At 36.3% G+C, this 22,500-nt stretch overlaps 2 protein-coding genes across 2 annotated transcripts in view; one reads left to right on the forward strand and one right to left on the reverse strand.

Moving 5' to 3' along the window:
* The window catches only part of LOC137622375 (galactose-3-O-sulfotransferase 2-like), a 15,439-nt gene extending 7,752 nt beyond the window's left edge, over positions 1 to 7,687 (forward strand). Inside the window, exons 4-6 of the mRNA XM_068352972.1 lie at positions 2,179 to 2,268; positions 4,633 to 4,860; positions 5,702 to 7,687. Of these exons, the coding sequence (XP_068209073.1) occupies positions 2,179 to 2,268; positions 4,633 to 4,860; positions 5,702 to 6,310 (927 nt within the window). The 3' untranslated portion in view covers positions 6,311 to 7,687. The remainder of the gene's footprint in view (positions 1 to 2,178; positions 2,269 to 4,632; positions 4,861 to 5,701) is intronic.
* A 1,456-nt stretch (positions 7,688 to 9,143) lies between these two features.
* Positions 9,144 to 22,500, reverse strand: part of LOC137622376 (ras-related and estrogen-regulated growth inhibitor-like) — a 108,859-nt gene continuing 95,502 nt past the window's right edge. Inside the window, exons 3-6 of the mRNA XM_068352973.1 lie at positions 20,989 to 21,527; positions 19,745 to 19,875; positions 18,333 to 18,507; positions 9,144 to 11,820 (exon numbers count right to left, since the gene is read on the reverse strand). Coding sequence (XP_068209074.1) covers positions 11,606 to 11,820; positions 18,333 to 18,507; positions 19,745 to 19,875; positions 20,989 to 21,527 — 1,060 coding nt within the window. The 3' untranslated portion in view covers positions 9,144 to 11,605. The remainder of the gene's footprint in view (positions 11,821 to 18,332; positions 18,508 to 19,744; positions 19,876 to 20,988; positions 21,528 to 22,500) is intronic.

Raw genomic sequence — 22,500 nt, forward strand, 5'->3', positions numbered from 1 at the left:
AGCAAGAGGCTGTGTCTCATAAAAGGTTGAGCTCTACAGCCAACTACAAGAGCCTATGTCTGGTAGAATGGACCAAGAATAACTAGAGAAAACTAAACCACCAAAAAATTAAAAATTCAGTTTTCCTTAGGCGGCCCACACACGCTCAAATTTTTGGTCCAATCTTTTTATGTCAAATTATTTGACATGAATTTGATCGTGTGTGGCGTAATTTGATGGCCTAAAAGGTTTGATGTCAAATTTTTTTCTGATCTGATTTCAGATGTTTTTTGAGCCAACGTCAAATAATTTGTGCGTGTGTGGTACCTGGCAATAATTTGCGCAAATTAGTTAGTGATTAGACATAATCTGAGGAGGACGTGCGCGGCTCATCGTCATCATGGCTCCAACAAAACATGAGAAGGAATTTCTTCTTGAGCTTATTGATGTTTATAGAAGTTTACCACAACTTTGGAACATTAAAAAATTTGACCAAAAATTTGAGCGTGTGTGGGCCGCTTTGCTTGGCTATTTTCCCTGTTGGAGTCCCTGGGCTTATAGCATCCTGCTTTTCCAACTATGATTGTAGCTTAGCAAGTAATAATAATAATGATATATATATATATATATATATATATATATATATATATATATATATATATATATATATATATATATATATATATGTGTGTGTGTGTGTGTGTGTGTGTGTGTGTGTGTGTGTTTGTGTGTATGCGTAATTATAGATTATATAATCATATGTATTTATAAAAGTAAATATTTCTTTTTTTAAATATTTATATATACATAAATATTTACTATATATATATATATATATATATATATATATATATATATATATATATATATATATATATAGGCCTATATATATATATATATATATATATATATATATATATATATATATATATACATATATACATATATACAGTATATATATACATGGTATGTGTGTATCCAAATGAATGTGCCATTTAATAAAAAATAATAAAAAATGCATATACCATTCTGTTATAGATTCCAACTTTACAAACTTCTGGAGTGAATTTATCCGTGTATTCCAGTACAACGAAGTGCAGAATTCAATGCAAAAATATTTGTACAATTAGTTATTGAGAGTCTTTCAAATGATGATATCGCACAACGCATAACTGTGTTTTCTTTGGTTATATATGGTCTCACAAAATCTAATAGTTTGTCAAATGATTCTCCGACCATGCGAAGAAAGTCCTTGAAAACATCAGGTTCACTAATTCTCAGTTCATTTAATAAAGGAGCATGACCAAATCGTTCACAACACAAATACCATTGCTGGGCCCACTTTCGTCTCTTTCGTTTCTGTGTGCTCTTCAACGCTAAGCCAAGAGCCAACGCTATATATGCATCCATGATAACACTCGGGAGCAAAATGAAAATTTGATGAGAAGTTTGAGCGTGTAGGGCGAACGTCAAACCCTCAAATAATTTGACATACAAAAAATTTGACCAAAAATTTGAGCGTGTGTGGGCCACTTTAGTCTTGAAGATAAGTAATGCTCATGTAGGCCTAGCTCGGAGCGTCACAAAGAAACTTCTAAGGAAACTTTCAATAGCAGCACCTGCTCACAGACTGCAAGGCTATAGAACCTGATTACAGGCTGCAAAGCTCCCAGGAAATTCCTTTTACGGATTTCTGTAACTAAAGGCCTACAGTCTGTACTGTATTTTCAGTAGTTAAGAAAGACAGAAATTCATGACTCTAGGTACTCGTTTCCCTGAAATGAGAATATACTGCGTGATACCAACTGAATGCAGTAGGCCTACTCAAAAAAGAATGGAATAATGCAATAATTTCACATAGGTTTATTGAAAAAAAAATGAACTAAATATTAAAGGAATTCCATATAGCCCTTCTTCGAAAATGTTTAGACATTTATTGAAGTTCAGTTAACTCAATAAATCTTAAACATTCCATGAAAATTCTAGAAAGACGAAAGTTACCTTCCTCATGTTAGCACTCTTGATAATTGACCAGGAAGTATGGCACAGTCTACTCTTGCCTTTTCCAGTATTGTTGTAAAATTAATTTGTTCGATTTTCATACTAACACTTTCTTAATATTGGTATAAAAACTCAAATCAAATGTGTCTTATACACCCTTATACATATTATCCAATGTCTTCTTCTTCTTCTTTTCAGAATATATTCCTTCGTTATAGTTATAAAAACAACCTTACTTTGGCACTCCCATCAAATGGGAATTATTTGGGTAACCCTAATCCTTTTCACGTAAGTTATTTAAAGTTTATTTTAATTTATATATAATATTATCTATTCGTGATTCACGCACATTATATTATGTTAAGAAATTAGACGAAGCCAATCTTATTATTTTGAACTCTCGGTTTTTTTTTTCTATAGATCTTCGTTTTTCGATACAATAATTTTGGAAGCGCTTAAAACGCATGATTTATTTTCTTGGTGTCTCGATTTTTTTCCCTAAACCTATTGATTTTCGTTTATTTCAGGTCACATTGATTTAAATCACTAAGTCTTTCCTAGGTTTCTAATTTTCTACTATGCATTTCAGGGCCGTGTCCAACTGATTTTCGTTGATAAAATCATACCAAAACATCAGATATGGGTCACATTTTGGAAATAGGTATTTGAAGCCACAGCCTAATTGACAAAAATATGCAGAAATGTCTAATGTGAATAATAAAGGCACTTACCAGAGTAAATATAAGAAATTGAAAGGGTAACTTAGCTAAATTTAGACGCACCCAGAGAGAGACTATGTAGACGTCATTACTGAAGGCCCTCCCACTCATTGATACTCTACTGTAGTGTGACGTAGTTACTAGACACTCCAGTCGTTTAGCCACTTTATGAATTAAGGCACACAAACAGCTACCCTATACACTTCTTCTTCTTCTTCTTCCTCTCTCTCTCTCTCTCTCTCTCTCTCTCTCTCTCTCTCTCTCTCTCTCTCTCTCTCTCTCTCTCTCTCTCTCTCTCTATATATATATATATATATATATATATATATATATATATATATATATATATATATACATATATATATATATATATATATATATATATATATATATATATATATGTGTATATATAAGGAGATCAGTAGAATAGGTAAATTGTTAAATATGGTTGAAGCTAGTCAGTGAGATAGTTTGCAGTCAAGAAAAAATCTGTCATCTTTTATTCTTATTGTGAAAATTTAGAAATACATTAATATAAACAAAATATTTGTATATCTCATTTTTTTTCCAAACTCGTCATTCAAGTATGACCCCTATAAAAGTTAATTTAGGCTTCCTGTCTGAATCATTTGGTGTTTGTACATGATCTGTTATCCACTTACCTGTTAATATTAATCATATGATGCATGTGGTTATTTTTTTTAATGCATACTGCAAAAACACGCAGCACGAAAGCCGTCTTGCAGCCACGAGGACAATTTGCCAGGCCTGCCATAAGTGAAGCACCCGACAGCAGTCACGTACAACAGATTGGCTTTATCATATGAATGCTCTGCTGTCCTCCTCTTGTTATGGGCATGTTTACTATTGTGAATGGGAAGTTTACTGGGTATTACGTCTGATGTCATAGTTCACGTCACAACTAGCCTCTCTCTGGATGCATCTAAATTTAGCTAAGTTACCCTTTAAATTACTTATATTTACCCTGGTAAGTGCCTTTATTATTCACATTAGACATTACTACATATTTTTGCCAATTAGGCTGTGGCTTCAAATACCTATTTCCAACATGTGCCCCATATCTGATGTTTTGGTAGGATTTTATCAGCGAAAATCAATTGGACATGGCCAAGAAATGCATAGTTGTAAGGAGCAATGCTAGTAAAATTCTCTTAAGTTCAAACTACCATTATTCTAAAACCTTACATTTGTTTTTCTATTAGCCCATGTTTCTATCATTTGTTTAACCTAAAACATTTAAAAGTAGCAAGGTTTCCTTAAGCTTTCGATCTAGACGAGCCACAAGACTACATAGGTGAGCCACAAGACTACATAGGTGAACCACAAGACTACATAGGTGAGCCACAAGACTACATAGGTGAACCACAAGACTACATAGGTCTATTCAAGCAACGATTCATTCTAGTATAAGGTGTTGTTTTGGTATGCGATCTCAAAGTGTGTAGTGCTTTTGCTTCGGTATGCGATCTCACCTCAATTCACTTCACGGCGAAGCAAGAACCATTAGATTTTCTAAATATATATATATATATATATATATATATATATATATATATATATATATATATATATATATATATATATATATATATATATATATCGGGAATAATTATCTAAGAAATAATAATAAATACTTGATGTTAGCGTGAGCAGCTCAACATTACCGCTTGCCAGTACATATGGAGCTTGATGTTTTTATTTTTTCGCGTGCGAAGCGAGTGTACGGCGAAGCAAGAACCATTAGATTCTCCATTATTATTGTGTGTTTTTATCTATCAAAAACATTGAAATCGAATACCAAAGCAAAAAGAATAATTCCTGAGATCACGCCATAAATGAAATCGCATACCAAAACAGCACCCATACAGACTCACCACTCCCTACAAAATACTTAACGAGCCAATTTTCTTAGGTTGGGATGATTCCGAAGACTCTGCTACCCAAGAGTAAGCTGGTAGACATATTTGCCGTCCACACACGTCTGAACTACCAGCAGCTCTCAAAGGTTCTTCACAGGGATACAAAATGGGTGACTATTGTGAGGGAACCAACTGCTCTATTCGAGTCGCTCTTCAACTTTTACGACATGGGATTCTACTATGGGTTCGGCCTAGAGAATTTCAAGGACTACCAAATAGAGGTTTGTGTTAATGAAGGAGCTTGATTTCTCCTCTCATGCATACAAAGAGATACAGGATTAGATGTGGCCATTTTCAGGAGGTTGAACCTTGTGGATTGTATAGCGGTAAACCTTTCTCCTCATAAACCACACATACACACAAGGTTCGATCAGACCTGTTTATAAACCATGTTGTGTTACTTAAGTTCTCACAAGATTAAAGTCATCCCACAGAGAGAGAGAGAGAGAGAGAGAGAGAGAGAGAGAGAGAGAGAGAGAGAGAGAGAGAGAGAGAGAGAGAATACTAATGATCCAATGATATATAACCCTAAATTTGATAACGGTTCCCTTCGAAAGTGAGTTTTATAATCAATGAATATATTCGAAGATTAGACTCGATATAAAGTTTTAAATTTTAATGGAGACATTCATTGTCACCATAAGTCGTGATAATAGTAGGCCTAGTATTAATAATGGTAGTATTAGTTACTAGTATGATTATTAATAAAAAATTGAAAACTTTGAAAAGATGTTGCGTTTGAAGATGGACTAATCAAATGAAATTATGAGTAGCGGTAATAGTAGGCATATTGTAGTGATAGTGGTAAGGATTATTTAAAATTATAATTAGTACTTATAACAATTTTTCTGATGAAAGCAGGTTTATCTAGGTTTAGTTTCGGTTGAAGTTTTTCTATGTAAAATAGAAAATAGAAAAACTTCAACCGAAACTAAACCTAGATAACTGCTTTCAGCAGAAAAGTGTTTAGATACTATTTATAATTTTAGATTGTCTTATTGTTGCTTATGGTAAAGATTAGTAGTAATAAGGGAAAACTTTGAAAAGTTATATCTCTTATAGATGCTGGAACAGATCCCCCGCTTCGGAAACAAACTTGGCCGAAACCAGATGATGTTTGACTTCGGATATCGACCTGACGCCGACGTCAAGGAAGTCCGGAGAGCCCTCGATGACCTGGACAGGATATTCGACCTGGTGATGATAGCAGAGTTCATGGACGAGTCCCTGGTTCTACTTCGGCATCTGTTATGCTGGACCATGGAGGATGTCGTGGTTTTCACGAAAAACGCGCGCAGGGATAAATTCAAACGGCCATTGGACATTCGCACGAAGCAAGTCCTGCGGACGATAAACAGTGCGGACGACGTCCTCTACGAGCACTTCGTCAGTAGACATATGCAGAGAGTTTTGGAATTCGGTGTTGAAAAGATGGCTAAGGAAGTGCTGGACTTGAGGACCCAGCGTGAAAAGTACCACAAGAAGTGCGTCTCTCGCGAAACCAGAGGGAGAGATATGAGTTTGAGGTTTATGGAGTATTCGGACCTAGTAAGTACTTACGTCGTATCCAACAGTTCGGATATGGACTGCGTTTTGTTAGCCATGCCAGAATTGGCTCTAATTGATCACGTCAGGGAGGCACAGAGGAGTAGGCTGAATCCGTCTGATTAATAGGGGGATGGCAAGGTTTATGTAGGCCTGCCCAAGACCTTGAGCCTACCGTTGTTGAAGATTGCTTGGTCATTGCGGCCAAGCAAGGACTCTTGCCATTCTGCAGCACGTAATAGGACTACTGGCCTACTGTAGACTCTAAGCCTTCATCCAAGTGCTTATACGTAGACCTATAGGTGGACTATGACGTTTTTTGTGTACAGAGTCAGACTTCCATGCTGTATACAGCCCTATGTGGGCTAAGTATCTGTATACAGTATACGGTAGTCTTAGGTGAAATCGGAACCGTGAAACTGTTAGCACAAAAGGCTTCTCATGGAATAGGGCTAAGACACTTTTCTGACCATTTTGTACAAAATAGTTAATTTTCCAAAACGTTATTTCATTTGCCATTTATTCATTCTGTAATTCAGGTGATTGTGGAAACCATAGCAATTTGAGGAGAGAGAGAAACACGTCTTTTAATCCTAAGATATAAGTTTAGCGATTTAATGTAATATCCATATGGATTTATAGAATTTATACCACATGACCATGGTGTTGGGACCGGGAAAGCTGTTGAGCGCCAATGTGTTGGAGCAAAGGGGAATAGAGTCCTTTTACATGACGTCACTGGGAATCGCCGGCGGCCATGCTGGAGGACATACAAAGCGAAAACATGGCAGCTGATACAGCGAATATGGACAATGAGAGCGACTTGTCAAACAATTGTCGGGTGAGGATAAGCGTTTTTACAAGCAGAAGCTCGATCTAATTGATGGCCTAGATCCATACCAGATGTAGAATTCATTCAGTAAAAATATTGAGGATTTTCCCAGTATTTCATACATTGATATGGTGAACTACTTAGTACTGTCGGCCAACCCAGAACATGAGTGAGCATACATTTCCATTGAATAATCTGCTTCCAGAATTCGTTGTTTTTCCCTTTAATGCTTTTAAGTCCAAAATTAGATAAACACTGGGCCAATGAAGAGAGTGTTTATAATTATAAAGCTAATATTGATCATTTAGCCTAACCTTGTGTATTATAATTTTTTATTGTCAAAATGTATGTAAAAGTTTTGCATTATAATGTCAAATCTTTATCAGTTCATGCCTAACCATTGTGTTTGTGTTTGGTTACAAATGCTAAAATTTCTTATATACATATAAACACATGATGGACAAACTCTATTGTAATGCTCTTGGATGATCGTTTTGCCTCCTTGCAATTAAATGCGCAAGTTTAATTATTTTTTCAATGTTTCATATATAAGCTGAAGACCCCTTCGGGTTAAACCGGCTTTCAGATATTGTTATTATTTATAATCAATGTTTATTCATCACGTAGGCCTGTATGTCTGCACAATTTAATACATAAATTAAAATAAATATAAATATACACTTAATTATATATAGGCATGAGCACCTTGACGAAATAGAGACCTAGGTAAGTAACCTTTGTTAATATAGCCAATATGGGCGCTTTTAATTTTTGTTTTGAAAATCTGAGATGCCCCTTTGATGTTTAAAAATTGAGATGCCCCCTCCCCCACACACACTACACACTGAACTGACGATGATACTTGTGAAGTCACCTATGAGATCGGATATAGCATGTTTACACAGGAATAATGATACTTTTAGGGCCTAGCCGAGACTGACCTGATTTGAAATGATCAGAAGTGCGTAGGGTAGTGAGGATTCACGTAGATCAGCCCGTGATATTCTGGTCAACCACATGTCACGTCTGCGCTTGGATAATTCCTCTGTATCTTTGTCCTGATTCTGAATAACTGCCGGTATGCAGTAGAAACTCTTGTCATCTCTTCGTCCTCGATTCCCACAGCCAGCAATAGCGCAAAAACTGGGCATTGTGTGAATGTGAATGTGATGAAATGGCTAAATATTCAACAGTTCAACCATAGCTTTTCACTGAACACGTCTTTGTTTGTCCTCCAAGATGGCGGACCGGAAGTTTGATGATGTGTATTGAAAGGACTCTATAGAATAAATTGGGAATGGAGACAAAGTAGAGGGCTAAATAGTGGGTGCATGTAAGGGGTTGTAGGTAGTAGGTTGGCTAGGGCACCAGACACGCGTTGAGATACTACTGCTAGAGAGTTATGGGGTCCTTTGACTGGCCAGACAGTAGTACATTGGATTCTTTTCTCTGGTTACGGTTCATTTCCCCTTTGCCTACACATACACTGAATAGTCTGGCCTATCCTTTACAGAGTCTCCTCTGTCTTCATACACCTGACAACACTGATATTATCAAACAATTCTTCTTCGCTCAAGGGGTTAACTACTGCACTGTAATTGTCAGTGGCCACTTTCCTCTTGGTAAGGGTAGAAGAGACTCTTCAGCTATGGTAAGCAGCTTCTCTAGGAGGACACTCCAAAATCAAACCATTGTTCCCTAGTCTTAGGTAGTGCTATAGCCTCTGTACCTTGGTCTTCCACTTTCTTGTGTTAGAGTTCTCTTCCTTGAGGGTAAACTCGGGCACACTATTCTATCTTATTTCTCTTCCTCTTGCTTTGGAAAAGTTTGTATAGTTTATATAGGAGATATTTATTTCAATGTTATTATTGTTCTTAAAATATTTAATTTTTCCTTGTTTCCTTTCCTTGCTGGGCTATTTTCCCTGTTGGAACACCTGGGCTTATAGCATCCTGCGTTTCCAACTAGGGTTGTAGCTGAGCAAGTAGTAATAATAATAATAATAATAATAATAATAATAATAATAATAATAATAATAATAATAATAATGTATTGAGTTGTCTTAACCCTCTCTTACATTGCAAATATCTTCGACGGCTAGATTAAGAATCAAACGCCTTTCTTTATTTCAATTTTATTCGGATAACATTCATTTACGTCAAAGGCGTAAGTATTATCACATCGGCTTATCTTACGGGAACATGAGGGATGAGGAACAAAAACTTATAATTATGAGGAATGGGAAAATGAAGTAAACAAAAAAGGCAGTTTTTTATGTACATTATTTTGGACACAATATTCGGGTTGCTGCCTATACACAAGCCACGCCCCTAAATAGACTCTGATGCCAGATAGTTCCTGATAGGTAAATGACAATATTTGCAAACCACGCCCCTAAACAGACTTAGATGCCAGATAGTTCCTGATATGTAAATGACAATATTTGCAAACCACGCACCTAAACAGACTTAGATGCCAGATAGTTCCTGATAGGTAAATGACAATATTTGCAAGCCACGCACCTAAACAGACTTAGATGCCAGATAGTTCCTGATATGTAAATGACAATATTTGCAAACCACGCACCTAAACAGACTTAGATGCCAGATAGTTCCTGATAGGTAAATGACAATATTTGCAAGCCACGCCCCTAAACAGACGTAGATGCCAGATAGTTCCAGAAAGGTAAATGATAGTATTTGATTTGATAGATAGAGATAAAGGTTGTCTTGATGAATGATGAAGAATGATATGGTCATATAATACTATATTCCTTCACAGGCTGCTGGAAAATATTTCATTACATTATACTGGCTATTTTAACTCTCAAGAATGATACGTTTGTCAAAATTTCGAGTGGAGGGCGTAGCTTAATATCAAGGTTAGCTTCACGGCTCTATTATAAGTATCTGTTACAGCTACTGTATGATATAATGCATATGGAGAAGTGTTTCTTCATCTATTTTAATTACAGCAGATTTATTCAGGGTAAAAAAAGGTTAGAAAAAATACATTCATGGTCAAAAACATATAAAAACAAACTATTGGTATTTTCATTTTAAGGCATGAATAGTTCAAGGTATGTCTCACCATTATTTTTTTTTATATTTATTGCTTTTTATGCATTTATCTTACCACAAAGCCCGTCATTTTTCATGGTGAATGTGATGTATTATATTTCCTACGCACAAGTATAATTCTGTCACTTTCTATGTATTCCTGTATATAAACCAAAACATCATACATATATACAGTATCTATACTTTATATATAAACTGTTATATAAACAAACTATTCAACCATTTGGAATTGAATTGTTTGAGGTCAATGTAACACATGACACAAGGTTTATTATTCACTTTGGAGCTTCCGTATTGAAAATCAGAAACAGTTATTATATAAAACACTAATAAATATATTTGTTTTGTGCACAAAGTAACACCTGAGGAAAAAATTATTCGAATACAAAAAAAAAAAAAAAATGGAACATTTGACATAAATACACATATAAATTCCAAAACATACAAAGGATATTAAGGTTGTGTGGTCCATACCCAACTAAAAAAATAATCCTTTTAAAGAGCCCTAATAAGTTGTGGGTAGGCTGGCAAATCATTGCTTATACATCTATGGGTAACTGAGAATGACTTTAACGTATGTAACACCACGATACATCAGATTGTTGTGTATACACATACTCAACCAATATTATTCCTATTACCCACAGCCAAGAATATTCAAAGGATCGTTTCTGGCTAGTGATTGAACATATCTTGCTTGTTAGATTGCTCCAAACAACCAATGTTGGAACACGGGCTCCTGCGTTGGCAGGCCGTAAGTGAACATATCACAATTGTAGTGTTTTTATTCTTAGTTTGGATACAAGCCACACCCCCTTTATAGGGAATAGTTGCCAAGTGTTTCCAGTTTTTATTCTTATGGTGATATAAGCCACGCCCCTTTATAGGGCATAGTTGCCAAGTGTTTCCAGGTGGGGATTAATAGCAAGACTGACAGTAGGGCATTTATAAACATTGGCAAGTATCCAGTGAAGGGGCTATGACAGCTGTCCATCACTAAGGTAAGTACACTGGGTTGCTATCAATAAGTTCTGGTGATTTCTTATGAGAAGACTAATTCCATTAGCATAGAATCAAGGTGGGATATCACTCTCTCCTACTACAGGAATGGGTATTATTACTATCTAAACAGTTTCAGAGGTTAACCATGAAAAATAAAGTGTATTTGGAGTTGCATTTACAGTAATAAGACACGGCATACTTAGAGGTAGTCAGGAAACAGGTGTACATCAGTTACTAGATAGTTTAGCTTTGCACATAAGGTTTGGAAAAGATCTGACCCTGACGAGCAGGTTGTTGTTGGTTACTATTTCTGTTTTTTTCTATTATAAAGTTTTGAGGAAAGTTTCTGACAAGAAAAATAAAACCAATTCAAAATGAAAAAAGTAAAAAACACTGGAAGATTCTGAGATCACTAAAAAGGTGTAATCCGGGAAGGCTTCTCTTAGGCACACACTGAAAAGTTTGTCGGGTTTTTTTGGGCCGCCGACACTACGATTCCGATCATTATCATCGGGTAAACATCTTGTAAAATCCCTCTATGACCGTCTTAGCAGACGATCGGCGACGCCGCGTCCACCGCCTTCGAATGACATCACGGTGGAGCTCTGAAAAGGCGGCCTGGATTGATGGACCCCCGTCACAAGCCGAGGTGAGGAACAGGGAGGCGCCAATTTCCCCTGCAACTTCAGAGGCTTCGTCCTCGGTGACTTCTGCCATGTGTCCTGTAGGGCAGAAGACGATACTAGTTATTCATGTTTTGTGAACAATGCATACGTAATTACATATACCTACATGTATTCATGAATATATATACATGTATATATCTATATCTAAGTATATACACTGTAAAAAGTTCAAGGTACAGAAAGGGTATAACGATTGAGCTGGGGTTTATATACATGTAAAACACCCTAAGGCTCAAAAATACCCCTCTACACCAGGAGGCAGGGTATTTTTTGTGAATAATATACCCTCTATTGTACTTTGTCTTAAAATGGGCTTGGTAAGTTTGTGTGATCATGTCATGAAATGAACCTTTACTCTGTATTAAATCACCATATTGTTACACTGATAGTGTAATGCACCAAAAAAGTTACTAACAACATATTAGTTTTGAGTTATGGATAGTTTTGAAGCAAGTTCCTACAAAATGCGGTACTTGGCAATTTGCATTGTTGCCGTCTCGAGATTCTTCGAGAGCCAGGGAATTTGGCGGGAAATTTCAGTGGCGTCTGGACTCTGGTCTGCTCTGCAGTGAAGATAAATTGCTCCAATTAGCGTCATCGGGATTATAATATCTACACAGCATTTCATCTGTTAACCAAGGTAAGAACACTAACTGTCCATCTATGCAAGCATAAACAGTGGTTACGAATGAAAATTGTCAGACATCATCATTAGTTTTGCATTCAGGCTGTGATAGTCTAAAAAATCATTATTACTAACACCGGGGAAAATAAGTAAGAAATTATCATTAGTACTTAATTATGAGAGAGAGAGAGAGAGAGAGAGAGAGAGAGAGAGAGAGAGAGAGAGAGAGAGAGAGAGAGAGAGAGCGTCAAGCTGTCTGGGAGGGAAAAAAACCATAAACAACATATTCAGCTAAACGTTAATAACATTACGATTACGCGTAGTCTGTAAGCAAACACTGACGCCAATGATTTCTTAATCAGTTTGACTTGAGGTAGCAGACAGTTAAGTATTTATGCATGATATTTTTTCCTTTCTTTTCTATATATATATATATATATATATATATATATATATATATATATATATATATATACATATATATATATATATATATATATATATATATATATATATATATATATATATATATAAATATTTATATATTTAGGCACACACACACTAACAAATATTTTCTTTTCACAGATTTCTGCGTACGGTTTGCTTTGCAGCTTCTGCCATCACTCTTTATATTATATATATACTTTTGATTTTCAAGTGTAATGGAAATAATAAATCGATAAACCAAACTTTTAAAATCATTGACCTTATTACTTTATATACTTATAAGCTATTACTACACCTATATAATGGTGGAATAGATATTAATTATAAAATTATAATTAATATACACGGGTATTTATGTCGTATAGAATACCCTGTAAAAGGGTATTCTTTACCTACGATACACCCCTAAGTAAGGGTATCTCAAGTATATGTTATACCCTTGATATGGGTATATTGTAAAGGGTATATTATAGTTCTTATATACCCCGATAAGGTATGCTATTTTAACCACTAGAAATACCCTTTTTCTACCCCTTTTATACCCTTAATTTTTTAGAGTGTATGTCAGTGTTTTCACAGGCCATGAAACTGAAATTAAAAGAAGAATAAGCAGAGGATGGAGAACATTTGGTAGACAAAATGGAATTATGAAAAGTAAAATGCCACTTTCTCTAAAAAAAGATATTTAATCAGATGGTCCTACCAGTATTAACTTCTGCATCAGAAATTGGGAGCATTATTAAGCCTTAGAACTTGAGCTAGTTACAGCTCAAAGAGCTATGGAAAGAATAATGATTGGAATAACACCAAGAGACAGAAAAAGAGCAACATAGATACGAAAGCAAACTATAGGAGAGGATATTCTAACATGTAAGAAAAAGAAATGGACATGGGCAAGACATATAATGAGAATGACAGACAATAGATGGAAATTAAGAAAAAACAGAATGAGTCCCTAGCGATTGTAAAAGAAGCAGGGGAAGGAAGAGAAGATGATGGAGTGACGAAATAAGCAAATTTGCAGGTATAGACTGTCATGGAAAAACCATAAACAGGACATGTCTCAGGTCTTTGACCTGCAATGGTCTAGTTACGGCTGGTGATATATATATATATATATATATATATATATATATATATATATATATATATATATATATGTATGTATGTATGTATTACTTTTATTATTATTACTAGGTAAGCTACAACCTTAGTTGGAAAAGCAAGAGTCTATAAGTCCAAAGGCTCTAACATTGAAAAATAGCCCAGTGAGAGAAGGCAACAAGGAAATAAATGAATGTTAGGAGAAGTAATGAACAATTAAAATAAAATATTCTAAAAACAGTAAGAATATTAAAATAAATATTTTATTTATAAACTATGAAAAATTTATAAAAAAGATGAAAAGAAATAAGACAGAATAATGTGTCCAAGTGTACCCTCAAGCAAGAGTACTCTAACCCAAGACAGTGGAAGGCCATGGTACGGAAGCTATGACACTACCCATAGGTGGTTTGATTTTGGCTTGTCCTTTTCCTAGAAGAGCTGCTTACCATAGCTAAAGAGTCTCTTCTACCCTTACCGTGAGGAAAGTAGCCACAGGACTTTCACATTGTAGCAGTTAACCATTGAGTGAAGAAAAACTGTTTGGTAATATCAGTGTTCTCAGGTGTATGAGGACAGGAGAATGTGGAAAGAATAAGTTAGACTATTTGGTGTACGCGGTGAAGACAAAAGAGGAAATGAGCCACAACCAGAGAGAGGGATCCAATGTAATACTATCAGGCCCGTCAAAGGAACCAAATATATATATATATATATATATATATATATATATATATATATATATATATATATATATGTGTGTGTATATATATACACATGTATATATATATGTATACATATATATATATATATATATATATATATATATATATATATATATATATATATATATATATATATATATATATACACACACAGACACACACACACACACACACACACACATATATATATATATATATATATATATATATATATATATATATATATATATTATATATATGTATATACTGTACATATATATGTGTATACATTTACATACATATGTATGAAAGTATTCGTGAGCACATACAGACGTTCATCCGTTGCAGATCTAAAGGTTCATTTTATATAATTGGTATAAAATCATACCGAGGACGCAAAGACCCACTTTTGCGTGTAATTCTTTTCATCAAATACTGTACAAAGAATTAAAAAAGAGAAGTTTAGAAAAATATGATTTTTTTTCAGTCTGAAAAATACACTATTTTGAAATTAATTAATCCTTTGTTCACTTCAAAAGGTACCGATGACCATTGTTACTGTGACCCCATATTCTTCTTCTTCTTCTTCTTCTTCTTCTTCTTCTTCTTATTATTATTATTATTATTATTATTATTATTATTATTATTATTGTTGTTGTTATTATCATCATTATTGTCATATGATTATTATTATTATTATCATTATTATTATTATTATTATTGTTGTTGTTATTATCATCATTATTGTCATATGATTATTATTATTATTATTATTATTATTATTATTATTATTATTATTATTATTATTATTATTATTATGTGTGTGTCTGAGTATACCCTAAAGCAAGAGAACTTTTAACAATTGCTCATCTCAATATATTTGTCTCGCCAATGTCTATTACCACAATGTTCAATGAAAAACTGAACTGTTGTTTTTTATCTATAACCTGAACTTATCTATATTTCATGCTGGTTCACAACCCGGATAATAATAGAGCAGCGTTTGGGGGAGTCTATACTCATCTTTTTTAATGAGGCGCATTTGCACCGACTCGCAGGGGTGCCCTTTTAGCTCGAAAAAAAATTTCCTGTTATCTGATTGGTCAGAATTTTCTTGTCCAACCAATCAGCGATCAGGAAACTTTTTTCCGAGCTAAAAGGCATCCCTGCGAGTCGGTGTAAATCTGCCTCATTGAAAAAGAATTGTCTATAGTGACCCCTTCCTTACTGAAGAAGAAGCAAAGGTTATAGAAACTTGCAACAGGCTAAACCTTTGCAGTCTACTACAAGCTGCAATACATTGTAATGAGGTTTTGAAGAATGATTTGAAAAGTATTTGTGTAGTTATTAATGTACAGTTGGACGCAGGAGTTCATGGCACACTTCGCTCTGAGGAAGTGCTTACTCTGCAGAGAGTTCCAGTGTATTGTGACGGGCCGAGAGAAGGTTGTGCCTCAAAGACAGTATGAAAGCAACCGAGTGAGTTTATTATAGAACACTCTCCTTTATATACAAAAGCTCAAGGCAACAGGAAATTTCATGTTCAAAATCAACACCATTACCATTGAGAAAAACTGACATGTTTTTTCAGGTTCTTTTTAGTGCGAGGGGAGAGCAAAGATACAAGCACAAAATGAACTATGTACGATCGTGTGACACACGGTTGGTACATGGCTCCCCCTCTAAAAATGACATACTGTACATGTTAAATAGGGTGCCCTAAATTTGGGAGTGGTAGTAGCATAAACTGCGTCGATTAGCGGCAGTGAGTGGCTGTAGAAGTCGTTGGTTGGGGTGCGAGTGAGTGGTGGATGATGGGTGGCTTTGTTGCCGCTCCGGCTCGTCACGGGATAGGCGTGTGTCCTACGGCATTCATAGGCGTGCCCTACGGCATTCATAGGCGTGTCCTACAGCATTCATAGGCCTACGGCATTCATAGGCGTGTGTGTCCTACGGCATTCATAGGCGTGTGTGTCCTACGGCATTCATAGGCGTGTCCTACAGCATTCATAGGCGTGTGCGTCCTACAGCATTCATAGGCCTACGGCATTCATAGGCGTGTGTGTCCTACGGCATTCATAGGCGTTTCCTACGGCATTCATAGGCGTATGTGTCCTACGGCATTCATAGGCGTGTGTGTCCTACGGCATTCTCGTCAGCTTTGGTTGAAGTTGAATAGGTGTCTTCTTCGTCACGAGTGGAGGCGTTGATGGAGGTTTTGAAGGTCATGAAGTGGCTGTCCATAAGGGCGTCGGCTTTGGTCATCAAGTTCTTTATGGGTAAACTATCGACATCGGGTATGGCAGCGCATACAGGTTTGGGTAAACGGCTTACCCAAAGGGCACGAAGTAGGTTCATATCACGAGGAGAGCCGTCCGCGGCAGGTTGCAGGCGAGTAATACTGCGTCATTTCCCTGAGGGCGAGCGAAGCCCTTTGGTCCCCCAATGGTTGTTGAGAGAGCTGAGAAAGCCTTGCTATTCGGGCGGCTGGCGACAGCGAGTACTGCTGCAGAAGATATGTTTTGAGGGCGTCATAGTAACGGTGAGGGCGGGGGGGTGGGAGGCGGGAGGAGCGAGTTAATCCGGGGTCACCAATGTGATGGGCCGAGAGAAGGTTGTGACTCAAAGACAGTATGAAAGCAACTGAGTGAGTTTATTATAGAACACTCTCCTTTATATACAAAAGCTCAAGGCACCTGGAAATTTCATGTTCAAAATCAACACTGTTACCATTGAGAAAAACAGACATGTTTTTTCAGGTTCTTTTTAGTGCGAGGGGAGAGCGAAGATACAAGCACAAAATGAACTATGTACGATCGTGTGACACACGGTTGGTACAGTATACTATGTCTCACTACATTATTATTATTATTATTATTATTATTATTACTTGCTAAGCTACAGCCCTAGTTGGAAAAGCAGGATGCTATAAGCACAAGAGCTCCAACAAGTAAAATAGTCCAGTGAGGAAAGGAAGTAAGGAAAACCTATAAGAAGTTTAAGAACAATAATAACATTGGAATATATCTTTCATATGTAAACTATAAAAGCTCCAAAATAACCCAAGACAGTGGAAGACCATGATACAGAGGTTATGGCACTACCCAAAACAAAATAACAATGGTTTGATTTTGGAGTGTACTTTTCCTAGAAAAGCTGCTGACCATAACTGAAGAGTCCCTTTTACCCTTACCAAGAAGAAAGTGGCCTTTGAAAAATTACAGTCCAGTAGTTAACCTCTTGAGAGAAGAAGAATGGTTTGGTAATTTCAGTGTTGTCAAGTGTATGAGGAAAGAGGAGAATGTGTTAAGAATAGGCCAGACTATTTTGTGTATGTTTAAGAACAGATGAAATGAGCCGTAACCAGTACTGTCTGGCTAGTTTACTCGCCTCGCAGTTAGAGTGTGACAAGGTGCACTTTCTGAGAGTGTGGTGTACCAGGAATTTCTGTGTCCAACTGTACCATCATATGAAGGCTTTAAAGTCAAGAGAAGATTAGAATCTTGAAAGAAACTTTTGTTCCAACTGGTGAAATGAAGCGTCAATGAAACTATAACTTCTGACTAGTATTTTCCTTTGTAATGGTGGACAAAGGTTTAATAGAGGCTGGCAAAGCCTTAGGTGGTATTATTCTTGCCCCATCAGGTTCGGGGAAAGCATATACTTACTCAAATCGGTCTTGTTGGCAACAACGACGCACGAAAAGTTCGGACTCTGTCTGGCTGAAGATATGGCGTCGTGGATCTCTTTCACAGCGCTGAAGCTCCTCCTGTCCGTTAGGCTAAAGGTCAGCAGGAAGCCGTCTCCCCATCGTGCATGCGCTTCGTTGACCAGACCTTCACTCTGGAAATAATAGTAATAATAACAATAATAACAATAATCTTTATTCCAGCATAAGCCATATACAGAGTTACAATAGGGGTACAGTGTTGTTATGCTTATGACATTAGTATAAAAAGATAAGATATGAAATAACAATAGTGATTACAGTACATCAATAGCAGGTTGAGCATAGTATTCCAAAGTTAGGAGCGTATGTACAGTTCATTGTAAAAGATAAATACAGCAAGATTCAATTACCCTTCTATTAGGAGATTTGAATGTGTCATTAGCAAGAATTTACGTCTATGGATTAGTCCATAGGTTAACACTAGGGGTTCCCAGGTTTGCAGTAGCCTATAGAATGGCTTAGACCTACCGTACATGTACTCCCAGTGGTAAATTTATGCCCTTCAGGAGGTATATTGGATCTAAGAGAGAATAGCTAGTACTGTGCAATACATGATGTACTCTGCAAGGAGATGTAATGATGAAATTATATCTCAATATCAATTTCAATGTTCCTCTTTTTCTTTCTCAATTTCATGGGTACATATGAATCAATAAAGATGCCCAAGGGGTACAGAGGAACGAAAAGGTTAGGAAATTCTGGTTTACACTCTTAAGGCGGGTTTACATGGTCGAACGGTTCGTCGAACACAGTTCAACAGACAAGTGTTTGAAGTGATGTTCGAACGAGCGAACGGGGTATTTGAATGTCAAACACGCCTGTCGAATGGTTTCATGAAAGTCTGTTCTCTCCTGACTTTTGTGTGCGGGGCTTCATTGTCCACAAACCTTATGAATTTGCAGCTGACTCCACCTCCTCGAACCGTTTGACAAGCAGGTTCGACAACCGGGTTCGACGAACAGTTCGACCATGTAAACCCCGCTTTACACTCAAGAAACAGTTAATCATTTAAATAATAATAGGGCTATAAGAGCTGCGACTGTTTGTAAACCCTCATCTTGAACATGCTCAATCCACATGCATCGTGATTGACTGCCACTCAAATGGTGTTTACTCCATTGTGGCTGGTTTCTCTCGAAAATAAACATTATCTCGTTGCTCCTCTGTTCTGACAATCGGTACAAGGATGCGGTGCTATGCCAGTATGGGGCTACCTACAACATGTTTTATTGTTATTATTGTTGTTTACTTGAATCTGCTGTGAGAAAGTGTTGCCTTTTTCTTTGACTTAAAAACAGACTCCAGAAATGACTAAAATCTAACATGATAGTTGTGTTACAAGTTATATACCTGGCCCGCTGTATCCAGGATGTCAAGGACAGCGCTGTCATCGTCGATAGTCGTGTGATGACGGTAGGCCGCTTCCAGTGTAGGGTCGTATTCCCAAATAAAACGCCCCGTCAGGAGGCGAACAACCAGCGCTGGAGGAGAATAACTAAAGATGAACTTCCTGTAAGTTAGTCTAACAACAAATTAAGGAAGATAATGAAGATGAACAGTTAAGATGAAAGAATAGCGAATAAATAAAAGGAAAAGGCAAAAAGCATTATATTTTGGGTTACGCAAGGCTACTGTAAGTGGGAAGAGTATTTGTGTTGGAATACTTAGCTATTGAAATATTTCTAGAAAAGAAACACATCAAATACAACTGGATTATGTTCGATATTAAAGTAGGATTACAAAGTCTTTGTTCTTCGTAAATTTAAAAAATAGTTTTCTTTCTTTCTTTAATTAGATGTTATTGTGTCTGCTCATTACATAAACCAATCATTGAATATGCCAGTCTCACTTGACTGATCGGAATGAATATAGTGACACAACAGAAGGCCCACTTGTGATTATTTCTCTCTCTCTCTCTCTCTCTCTCTCTCTCTCTCTCTCTCTCTCTCTCTCTCTCTCTCTTTCTCTCTCTCTCTCTCTCTCTCTCTCTCTAGGGGACCCATAAGCTTCCTCCAAATGCACGCAACAGGATCTATCTCGATGATCCCCTAATTCCAACCCCACAAAAAATCTATAGGCCTAATAGTCAATCATGGAAGCCAGTCCACCAAAAGATTAAAAGGATATTTCAAACTTGATTTAAGAGCACCAGGATAAAAACTCTATCAGATGGCTGCATACATATTCTCTGTCAGATTCAATAAAATGCAGTAGGCCTAAATGTCATAGGATAGCAATATTTCCCCTCCACAGTTTGATGTACATCATAATGTATCGATTTAGCTCTGAAAAAAACTCTTTGTAATATAGAGAAGAAAGTACTACTAGAATATTAAGACCAAATCTGGTGATGGATAAGCTTGATATTATGAAATAAACAAAAACAAATCTATGAGAAGCCATCATAATGTTTGTGAATTATTCTGATAATATAATGACACGTGTAGAAGTCTGTATTTGTGAAAATTCACTGGAGACATGTGAAATACTGTAGAATATTTATATCCTTGAATACCGTTCTAACCAATCTCTAGACTGCAAATATTTAAAAAAAAAAAAAAAACTTCAAGAACACTATGTACTAGAACTCTTACCCGACTTCCCAACAGCAGGATATCCTACCACAACAAGCCTCGAATCAGCTGTGGCGTTTGTTTTCTTGTTATTACTATTGGAGGTGTAAGTTGTAGGCCCAGACCAAGGGGAGAGGTGTGTCGTGGTGATGGAGGAACTTCTGTTCTGATTGTTCGAACTAGAACCAGTGTTGGATGAATTGCGAGTACTGTTTGAAGCAGAGGATCCTGATGTAGGGCGGGGGTGGGGCAAAGAACCGTGGAGAAGCGGAGAGCTCGTGTTGTTTTTGTTGGGTGCTGGGGTCTTGATGATAGTGGGTGGCGGATTCATGATCGTGTTGCTATTGTTGTTTGTTATGGATGAAGCTGTTTTGGATGATGTGGTGGTTGTGGAGGTGGAGGAGGAGGAGGAGGACGAGGAAGAGGTTGTTGTGCTAGCATTGGCAGCTGTAGTGTGGATTGGTGCGCCCGAGTTCATGGAAGAGACTGTGATACCATCGCTAGCAGGTGTGATGGTGCATATCATGCTTGTCTTCCTGTGTCGCTCCTTCGAGTGCCCTCTGTGGAGAAGAATAGGTCGTTACTTTCAACGTTAACTGTTTTTGATACTCTATAAGATGAAAATTAGTGGATTGAAGAGCTATCTCTGCTGACGAACACTTTCTTTCACCAGTCTCTGCAATTTCTGTCAGTTTACACAGCTAAGACCCTGCAGATTCTTATACAAAAGTATCTATCTCGAAAATTTATCTATAAAGCGGACAAACACCTTCTTTCAGCTATCTCTGTAATTTTTAAGACTGTTTACACTTACACTAAGCAACCAACACAAATAAATCACATTCTTATACACATCCCTGATGATTCATATACAAAAGTGTCTATCTTGAAAATTTATTTCTGCTGTGGACAAAAAATTTCTTTTACCAATCTCTACATTTTTTGAAACAGTTTACACTTACATCAAATAAGACCATTATCTGTAAACAACAGTCAGTTCATAGGATATTAAATAACAAATACACCATAGGCTTTAAAGTTGATATATTTCGCTGTACATAGAATTAGATGCATTCATAGCTTTATAACTATATTGAGCATCAAATGTATTTTGGAAACTACAAAAAAAAAAAAAAAAAACTATTCCAAATCCGTATAACAGTTTTAAATGGAAATCTTTCCAAATCAGCTAACTATAATGCAAATAACGCTTTTGTTTATTAGGTTTTGATTTATTCATTGACATATCTAAAAACAAAATCCCTTTAAAGCTAAGCTCGTGAAATGTGTGACACTAAGCTCCAGAAACGGCTGTATATATATATACATATATATATATATATATATATATATATATATATATATATATATATATATATATATATATATATATATATATATATATATATCCCTTTTTGAAGGGGGATAATTTAACGTGGTGAAAGGGTATCTGTATCACCATGATCAGCAAAGCTGTACTAGTCAGGGCCACCCATACCAGGTTGGTTTGCTGTGAACGATCAAACAAAAAGT

The sequence above is a fragment of the Palaemon carinicauda genome, chromosome 29 (genome assembly GCF_036898095.1).
Source record: "Palaemon carinicauda isolate YSFRI2023 chromosome 29, ASM3689809v2, whole genome shotgun sequence".
Taxonomy (NCBI): domain Eukaryota; kingdom Metazoa; phylum Arthropoda; class Malacostraca; order Decapoda; family Palaemonidae; genus Palaemon; species Palaemon carinicauda.